We start from the raw sequence: 10,680 nt of genomic DNA on the forward strand, positions 1-10,680 counted from the left end.
AAAACTCTTCAACAGCTGTATGTGGACGCTGTTTTTTTTGTTGTTGTTTTTTTGCAGTCCCCAACCTCTTTTACTTCATTATTAAATAAAAACTTTTTTCTTTTTTAAATCCTCCTTTCCCCCAGAAATCATTTCACAAATATTCTTGTGGCCACAACCACTGTTGTAGAAAAGTATTAGCCATCTGTGAGGAAAAACCTTTTCTAAGGCTGAGGCAAATATGGCTGATCCTTATGAAAACAGTGATAATGAGGAGGAGTATTAGCTGGAGTTCCTGTTGTTTGTCGGTGCCGTCACCTCTGTTTGTCAGTGAGTAAAGTCACTTGTAATGTCAAAATCAGGAAATAATGAAGCTTAATGGATCCTTTCTACTTTATCTAATAATTTTTTTTTACCTCTTGACATGCACACCTCCTGATCTCCACTTCTAACCAAACAATGAATCCTCTCCGCCCCCGCCACCCCCTCCCAAGAGCGTCTGACACTTCTTTATGATCGTATTTTTATGTGATTTTCTTTTCCTCTTAACACACACAACGTTACACTCTGGCTTTTTTATTCATGAAAAAAAAAAAGAAAGAAAGAAAGAAAGAGCAGAACATCAAGGGAACGCCAGCCAAGACTGGCTGGCACATATCGCAGGGTGTTAACAGGTGAGGGTAATTTCCTAAAGGTGCAGACACCTGGCCTCACCTGGGGTTCACAGCCAGGTCAGGACACCTGTGCTGTTTTTATATCTTAACTCCCTGCAGAGGGCTTTTGCTATTACAGGTGTTCACACCTAACATTTATTTATTTCAGGTTTCACAGGTGCTTCAGATACACTCAGCAGTAGAAGAGCTCAGGTACAGTCGGTTTGAGAGGAAGAGAGGCACGACAGAGCGTTGATTTTCAATTTCGTACGGTGAACTCTTGCACAAACTTCAAATATATTTACAATAATAAACAATCAATGATTCATAAGATGTGATATTTACAGTTATTACAAATAACGTGTTCAGTGACTGCAGCTGTATGAGTCAGTAACTGGAGCTGATATCTCTTAGCAGTAGATTTTAAAAACAATTTCACATTGTTTCGTCTTTCGTTTGCAGAGGACGACTCTGGTGCCGAAAGAGTCTGGTCAAGTTAATGCCAAGAAATTCTGTGGTACAATACAAACAGTTTAATTGTGTAATTAACAATCAATAACCACTTCTAGTTAGAACATTTCTGCAGAAAGGAACCGAGAAACACTTATAAAACAGTCAGTCGTAACAAAATAACTGGTGTTCTCATTGAAATAAACTCATAAAAAAGAAACACTTTTATACAGAATATTTATACAGGAATAGCTTTTTGAATTGGATTGTTAACCAAAGGAAGACACATCGCAGACATCGATTTTCACACAGATTGCATATGTTTTTCTTTCTAAGGTGTTCTATAGGTTAGTCATTTTACCTAAGCTTATTTGCATGATAGTAAAAATTGCATACAACATTAATTGTGAAGCTTGTAGCATGAGTTGGTTGACATACAGCACTTTTTATAGGCAACCTTTAAAGCACATTTCTCCATTTAAAACGTTTAAGACACTTTTTGTTTTTACTGCCCATCGAAATTACATTTATAAATAGAAAAAAGATTGGTGGAATTTTTAAAAAAAGCTCTACGCAACATAAACTTTTAAAAAAAGTAATTACATCAGAAAACACTGCATGAACTGCAAATAAATAATGTCGGACAACATAAACATGGTGTAATTCACATTTCTAACTGTGTGGCAATTCAGAAAGTTACAGTGACAAAGGTTTTGCAAAATAATCTAACATCGGCAGTGCCGTATAGTACAAGGCATTTGTTGGCATAGTTTCTTTAAGACTGTATTTTTTTTACAGTTACAATATAATGTCTATATATATATATTTATATTTCCTCCCTAACAAATAATATGTAAAGACTGAGCTATTCTCGGAGATTCACCTGGGCTGGGTGGTCGCGTTCCAGAGTTTGGAGTGATCCGTAATCACATTATGCGCTTTTTAAAAGAATAACTAATCTGCCAGCAGGCTCTAGACTCGATACCTCACAATTAAGGCCTTGTCAACCACTTGGTCCTTGATTTCATTTGCTATTTTTTTTTTTAAAAATTCCAGTTAAACATCACATACGTAAACACCTATCAAAGTCCTAGCAAACTCCAGGGGGACTTTTTTTTCTTTTTAAATATAATCAGTAGCTCAAAAAGATAAAGTAAGTCAGTGTAAAACAACAGACATAGAGTGCAGTCAGCAAATATCCACGGCAACATACTTAGAATAATTTTTTGTGCAGATTATTTAAATGATGCATCAGTCTTTACAGTGAATAATACAAGTTTTACAAAATCCAAAAAGTAGTACTTGAGTCTGAAATGGGCTCTTCAGTGTGTGAACACTCGCTTCACATAGCCTGTCAGTCTGCAACTGATATATATAAACACTCCTCATATAGTCCAGGCGCTGTACTGATTAAAAACACTACTTTTGTTTATTTGCGGTGCGGTGGTTCTGTGTCGGCCGGAGCGTTACATTTAGCACAGTCATCAGTCTGCGTGTGCGCACAAGAAAACTCTCAGTACGAGTTCAGACAGGGAGAGTCCTACTCCTTGACCTCGTGTTCTGACTCTGAGTGGGCCTCGGTGCCTCGGGCCAGCTGCTCTTCGATCTTGATGGAGAAAATGGTGCTGTTGGCCTGCGTGGTCTCGTCCAGCTCCTTCAGCAGCTCTCCGCTCTCCCTGAAGTCCGTCAGCTCCTCCTCGAAGGCCGAGCTGCTGCTGCTGCTGGTGTTGATGTTGGTGGTGGCTGCGGTGCCGTTGTTGTTGTTGTTGTTGTTGTTGTTATTGGGCTCCTTGAGCGCCTTGGCTGGGTGGTTGATGTAGAAGCGCTGGTTCTGGAAGAACTTGATGATGGTGAGCTTGGGCAGGTCCAGCTGGGCCGACAAGGTGTGGATGGCCTCCTGGTCTGGGTATAGTCCAACATCCTGGATGAAGCTCTGCAGGATACCCAGAGCCTCCAGGGAGATCTTCCCTCCGCAGGTGCGGGACTTGATGCTCCCTCCGCGACTGCCCTCGTCCTCCATCTCGGCTGGCGAGGCGGTGGAGGGCTGGCGAGGCGGCAACCGGGGGCCGGTGGTGGGCTGCTGTTGCTGCAAGGGCTGCTGGGACAAAAGGGGTTGGGAGGGGTGCTGGAGGGACAGGGAGGGCTGGTGCTGCTGCTGTGACTGGGGTGGCTGAGCCTGCAGTGGGGGGAAAAAAAAGGGGGAAGAGAAAGGAGACGGGGATGTTATCAGTGAACACTTATCTGCGCCTTAATAAGGCCTTTCATTAAAATCAATTGAGTTGTGAGGAAAAATGGGCCCGCTGTGTATAGAACAGGCACTTGGTTGAAGGAATTTTCCATGTAATATCTCATTGAATGTAATCAGTTCTGCAGATATGATTTTTTTTTCCTCTTTTGGTAGTGGGAGATTGTGTCTCTCATTGTGGGGGTAGAGGCAACACCAACACACACACACAGACACACACACACACACACACATGAACTCAAAAGACAAAATCAGCCCAACACACAGTGGGAAACTGGCCTCTCTATTATAGCCTCTGCTGCTTATCAGGCTCTATTGCCAGGCCGTGATAAACAAGCTCCCTGTGCACAATTCACGTTGCGATGGTCCGGCTGATTTGCTGCAGTGTGAGAATGCTATCGATGGCTTTCACTCCGCCGTCAGAATCCCGTTAGTGTAAACACATGACACATTACTCGTAAAATGTCTCATTGTGTGGTTGGAGAGGGAGTGAGTGGGCAACTCGTGGTCCCTATTGACCCCGCAAAATGGGTGCTCTTTTATTTTCATTTCTGAGTCAGACACTGTAGAATAGGTGTTTCGTAATGAAGTTTGCAAAACAGCACTTTGCAGGGACGCTGTTCGCCAGCTGCATAAATGCACCCAAAGATGTGATTTTACTGTACCAATATACTGAGCCATGATAGTTCTTGTTGAGCAAATGTGAGCTAATTTGGCTAATGTATCGTGTTAGTGAAGGACCGGCACAAAATATTTAAACACTAGTCTCTTATGGACAGTGTAAAACTGCACCATTAAATCAGAAATAATCCTATTTTATCAATCTACCACCATTTCTGTTTGCATGCAAAGTATGCACAAAATTCCCTCATTCCATATCTGCTGCTGAAATTGATTTGTAAAAGAAATCCTATTACCTTATTTATATCCAGTAAATGGCAGCCTTTGTGAAACACTGGCCATGTCTCCAAGTAACCAAATAACTAATCAACCACTCAGCTGTGGCTCAGACTTTTAATAGAAGTATTATTGTACTTCATTAAGATATTTCGACCGTTAACTGAGCCTGTGTGTTATTTTCTATTCATCTGCCAGATGTCTCTTATAAAGCAGCTCTTTTAAATAAGTTCAGGCTAATGATATCTTTGAAATCGGCTTTCGCTGAAAAGTAGGAACTTTTAAGTGTTGCTGTGGTTCTAATTAACAAGAGTTCATAAAAACTCCAAAGTGCTGTTTATTACAGATTCCTGGAAAATTCGATAAGATTAAATGAACGTCGGGGAAATTATGTTTTTTACTTATTTGTTTTCTATATTGAACTTTAGAAAAAAGTTGGAAAATATGCACAAATACAGGAAGCAGGGTTTTTATCAGGAGAGCCTTTGTTCCTGTGGCTGTTTACGAGAACTCAGTTTGCAACTAACAATCATTTTCATTATCAGTTTGTGCATTGATTATTTCTCAACTGATCGAATTTGGTCTATAAAGTGAAAATGGTTATCACGATATCCTTAATACCACGTTGACCTCTTCAAATTCTTTGTTTTGTCCAACCTACGTTCCAAAAACCCAAATATATTCAATACAATCGGACATTTGAGAAGCTGGAACATTTCTGGGGCATTTAAAACAAAAAAAAAAAACTGACTTCAGTGATTAACTGATCGACAATCATCAATTAAAGGACTAATCGTTTCAGCAACATTAACAGCAGAGTTGGGTTCTGTAGTTACAGTCGATATTTACTAGATAGATATTCAAGTTAAACCTTGTATGTGCTTGTGTGTGGGTGTATTCACTCTTTTATACTTCCTATGTGAAAGAAAATCTATTTAATAAACATTTGTAGACAAGTATACGGATCAAAATTGTTCATATTTTGTTTGAATGTGTGCATGCTTGTACACTTTTACACTTGTGGCATGTTTTTATGTTTTATTATAAACTCTCAACAGTGTTTTGTCTGAAATATGTGTAAGTCTCTCACACACACACACACACACACACCCCTACATTATGTTTTAAACCGACATTACAGAGAAGCGTGATGCCTGAGCGAGTTGAGGTCCACAGTCAGGACACACGCCGCCACGCTCACCTGCAGCTGGTCGTTGGAGACGTGCATCAAGTGCGACGGCCTCTCGTTGTGGTGCTGCTGCCCGGCGCTGCTCTCCTGCTCGTAGATGACGTCGCGTTCGGCCTGAGAGAGGCTCAGGAAGCGGCGGATCATGGAGAGGTTCTCCCAGAGCGTCCGGTTCTCTGGAGAGGGATCCTCCTTCCAACGCAGCAGCTCGCAGAGCCAGCCCTGGAGGAAGGGTTAGAGAGGGAGAGACACAGAGAGAGACAGAGAGAGAGTAGGTCAGTAAAGTATGGTCTTTAGACTCAAATGTGAGCACAGGTCAAAAAACTACTGCTGTCTCTAACTTCTTGAGTGTTAGAACTGATTTTAGGCCCAAGAGTATTGAAACTGGTTCACATAGTCAAACAGTTTTTATAATACTTCTTTTGGTGTTGAAATAGAAATCTATAATAATAATAATAATCTATATATCTAATAAAAATCTGCACACCCAAACATTCTTCGGAAAGCATCGAAGTGCTGGAATGAAAAAGATCCAATGGAACACCATTTGAAATTATCTAAGTAATTAAAATTGATGTTGTTTTGCAAAAACACTTTCCAGAACTAAAATAAATCAAAAGTAAAAATACACACGCGCACAAACACCCCATTGTTTCACGATAGCTGCACCTGCAGTTTGTATGTTTTTCTGCCACAGCTGAAGATGAAGATGTGAATTAGCCAAGGTCAAGCGACACAGCAGGAAGGAACAATTTAACGTGACGAGAAGCACACACTCGCATATTGAGCAGCACCCTCGGGAGAAGCAAGTGACTCCCATGTTTGAAACACTCCAGCAGAGGGCCATGAAAGACAGAGCTGAGGAACAGTACAATCAGAAATGCTTTATTTCATCAATACAATGAGTCTGTCCTTCAAGACTGAAAGATTCGAGATGAGACTGACACGTTACTGAAAGTGCAGGACAAAAAGGTAGCTTCAACTCACTTGTTTTACATAGTGTGTGTGTGTGTGTAGCAGGAAACGCTGCAGAGCTGGACCAGAGTTACACGTGTTGGAAAGAGTTACGACTCCAGTTAGGATGATTGTATCACCCGAGGATGGACCGTACTGGTGTACAACAATCAACAAAGCTGTAATTAAAACGAGTTCGTAGAAGTTTGTTCTTTAACGTTGTTATTTGATTATTATTGTTCTGGACTCGATCATTGTTTGGTACATTTTTTTAGCGATTTTGAGCTTTGGTGTTATATGATACTATACTTAAAAGGTTTTTGGACTGTTGGTTGGACAAAATAAGCCGTCTGAAGACATCAACTTTGCTGTGGGAAATTATAAACTTCACTTTTCGTAATTGTTTGACATTAAATAAACTAAATGATGAATTGATCAATCAATAGAATAACATACAGATCAGTCATTAGTTTCAGCCCTAGATTCAAACTACATGGCCTCAACCATGTAGAGTACTTTTGTCTGTTTGGGTTTGGTTGATGCAGATCAGGACTGGGATCAGAGCTGAATATAATGTTACAGATGAGATGACTATAAGCACAGAGGTTGTTAAGGAATAAATACAAAGAATAGAAACTTTTCACAGTTTTTGTTTGTTCATGGAGCTAAGTGACAAACTGAAGATTCACGACTGTGACAGACAGAAGGGCTCTGCAGGGGTTGAGTGACGTAGTCTCCAGGCTCAGATGTGACGACCTCAACCTCAGCAGGCCTCTGTGTGTGTGTGTGTGTGTGTGTGTGTGTGTTGTAAGAGTGAAGGGAAGTAACACACTGTAGTGGTGTGTGGGAGAGCGAATACGAGTGGTGAGGGGAGGGAGGGTGAAGCTGTAGTGAATCTACAAGAGAGCTGTAAAGGGACAAGAGTGGATGAAGAAGGAGGAGTGAAACCAGCGAGGAGGAAACGCAGCGTCAAAGAGAAGCAGCGAGGTGTGTGTGTGTGTGTGTGTGTGTTACAGAGGGCTACTCGCTCAGCCGGGTAGTCTGTCCTGGCAGCGTGACAGAGCGGCGCTGTAATCTCCCGGCCAGTGCGCGGCAGCACCTTTCATTTCCACAGGATTACACCGCGCTGCTGGTCCGCACACAGACACACACACACACATGCGTACACACAGAGGGCAGAGCCACGCCGCCACACTGCATGCAAGAGATAACTCAGCAGTTTGGTTGTCCCCTGTTCCAACTCCTCCCATAAGCCACATCAAACCCAGGAGGGGTTTTGGAGGAAGCCGAGAGGGGGAGAAAAGAGAGAGAGACATAAAGAGGGAGGAGGAGAGAGAGAGAGAGGGAGGAGAGCGGGTAGAGGGGGCCATAAAGCCTGCGTGCCCACCTTGTTCCTTTGCCACGTTTATTGTTGCGTTTTTAATTTGCATGCAGAGGGATTTGGACGGCGCTCCAGTTGGGCTGTCTGTGGTTTCAGCTGATTCGGTAGTGAGGGAGAACACACACATACACACCCCACAAAACACAAACAGACGCACACAAACCACCACACACCATCTTGTCAAAGCCAGAGAAACAGTACCCCGGCCCAACGATGGAGTAATCCAACTCAAACACTCCCCAAACCAGCAGGATTAAACCCAAAGTAGCAGAGCCAATCAAACAAAGGCACGACGTGAACTCCATTTCAATGCCAGGAAGTCCATTTGATGAAATAAAGTACAGAGAGTTTATTAGTTCACAAGTGTGAATGTTCGGTTGTGTGGCTTTATTTTTTTTTTTTTACTTTGTTGCCTGCATTTCTACACTTTGTGAGCCGACATTTAGCTTTTACAGAAGGAGTTGAAGGAAGGAATCAAACATTTGCCAAACGTTCTTTATGTGACGTACGTCAAACAGCAGTTAGCGCCGCTCCCGGCCGGCTCTGTGGACAGTGGACAGTGGACAGTCAGCATTTTCCATGGCACTTTCAAGAGCTTTGTTTGTGTTTGTCTAATTGCATTGCTTCCACAGGCCAGGCAGAGGCAGCGGGGGTAAAGGGAGGAGAGAGACAGAGAGAGACAGAGAGAGAGAGAGACAGAGAGGGTGAGAAATAGAAAGAGAGAGTGAGAGAAGTTAGCAATTTTACTGCCTTGTTGTCAGTAAACTTTGAAAAGAGAAACAATGGGATATAGTAAACGCATAAAACTAATTTCTTCTAAAAGTATGAAGTAGCTTTGAACGTATCTGATGTAAAACTTATTTACATATCAATATTCTTTCTTAAGAATGGCTAAATCAACAAGACTTCATGTTCAGCCTTCCCCTTCAGCATTACCATACTGTTGCAAATCTGTTTTCCCCTTTATTGTTTAATGTAATTTGTTGAGCCTCTCCACCGCAGCTGACAAGCACCAACCGCTCTTGATTGGATCATGGAACTTGCTGCCCCTGCTGCTAAAGTGTTCCAACACGGTCCAGAAAACAAAAAATCTAGGGCTCTTCAATCCAGTGTACTCTGTGTTTTGTTGAAGATCATTAAGGGCTCTCTATAAATAAACAGAACAGGTAGTTCAGAACAGGCCTAGTTGTCGGCCAACACAGAATACAGTACACACTCGCTGTGCTCCACAACAACTCTTGTTCAGTCAAGAAATGTTCACACGGTTCAACCATCACGGCAGCGAGGCACTGCAGAGACAGGAGACTGGTGATACTCGCAAGACAGTCTATCACTGTTGATGGATAATTATCACTTACGGCAAACATAAACTTCACAGAAACAGAATTAACAGATTTTCTTTTATATATATATATATATATATATATATAGATAAGAGTGGATGGGTAAGTCTCACACCTCTCATCAACCCTCACTACAAAAAACCACAGGCAGCCATTTCCAGAAAACTATTTCAGATAAGCCGGTAGCACAGCACAAAACGGCAGACAATGAGTGTCTGGTTAAGAAGTGGACTAATAATAACCAAAGAGCAGACTCAGATTGGTCGGGAGAGTCATGTTGTTCTGTGTCTGCTGGATGATAAAGTAGATAATTCTACTTGTGACAACTTTATAAGTGAGTTGGATTTTTTCTTGTTTATTTAAATTTTATTTGTCAGACAAACCAAGGAATTTTTGAAAACGTTAACTTGAGATTTAAAACGAGATTTTATGAAACCAAATTAGGAATCAAGATAGTTCAATCAAATAAATTGCCAGATTAATTAATATAAAGAAACATGGCTCGTATAGGAAAACAAATAGAAAGGACGACTTGGTTTTATTCCTGAAGCCATTAGACCTGTGAACACAGTGTATAGACTGATACATTCACCCTGAACATTTGACCTAATAACCTAAATAACCAACTGATTAATTGATAGCAAAAATAACTGCAGCCCTCATTTACACCATTACAGGACACAAAAAGATGACAGGACTTTGCTCCTTCCCAGGTGGGGTGACGCAATGACGCCAAACTGCTTAAGTAGCGGTTGTGAAGGAAAACCTGAGGTTATATCTGCAGTGGCTGACATTCACAGACGCATGTAGTCATGATCTTAGAAATTTGCCATCAGTTGGTGCGTGAGAGCAGCTCGACGTCCTCGTGAAACAAACGCCGATAAGGAACTGAAGTATTCTGATGCATTTTCCCAACCAGAATTACCTTTAGAAACCTCAAAGTAGTGAACTAGAAACCAGTTTATTCTGATGCTAAACACATCTCTCAGTTGAAGTCACAGATGCTGCAAACAGGTTCATCGAAGCAATAAGCACTGACAGGCATAGGATTATCTTGCTATGTTGGCACACACCTGCGACAATATTGCACAATAATCCGCTGCCTCTAGGTCATCGTTGCTTAATTATTAATTAGTTTCAAACGATGGGCCTAGCAATCAAGAACCACCAGCTTTTTTCTTGTTTTACAGCAGACACAGATCTGACCAGAGGCTCGTGGGGCTCTGGGGTCATAAGGTGCCAAATTAAAAGGGTAATAAACTCTTCAGCAGGCTATTGTATAGTCCTGGTATAAATAGCAACCGGGTGTTCTGACAAAAATATTTTCCTTGCAACACAATAGTTGAATTCATGCGTGAGATTCACCCAGCTATGCAATGTGGTACACCGTGTATGTGAGTGCTGCAGTCACAAGCTGCCAATAAGAGCATAGGCCTGCTCTGTCAGAGAACAGCATGGTATTCACCGCCCAACCTACCCACCCATTCACCCATTCACCACCGAACTACCACTGCAAACACCCTTAACATGGAAGCTCAGAGAAACATAAATGCTGCGAGACAGGGACAGTGGAGAGACAGAGAGAGAGAGAG

The 10,680-nt window shown here is 41.8% G+C and overlaps 1 protein-coding gene across 1 annotated transcript in view; it reads right to left on the reverse strand.

Moving 5' to 3' along the window:
- Positions 1-545: 545 nt before the first annotated feature.
- The window catches only part of LOC118336581 (DNA-binding protein SATB1), a gene marked incomplete in the record, with an annotated part of 58,244 nt that continues 48,109 nt past the window's right edge, over positions 546-10,680 (reverse strand). The window contains 2 exon segments of the mRNA XM_035673252.1: positions 546-3,258; positions 5,426-5,632. Of these exon segments, the coding sequence (XP_035529145.1) occupies positions 2,623-3,258; positions 5,426-5,632 (843 nt within the window).

Source organism: Morone saxatilis, unplaced genomic scaffold (genome assembly GCF_004916995.1).
Source record: "Morone saxatilis isolate NCDOM2014 unplaced genomic scaffold, NCSU_SB_2.0 Contig24, whole genome shotgun sequence".
Lineage (NCBI taxonomy): Eukaryota > Metazoa > Chordata > Actinopteri > Moronidae > Morone > Morone saxatilis.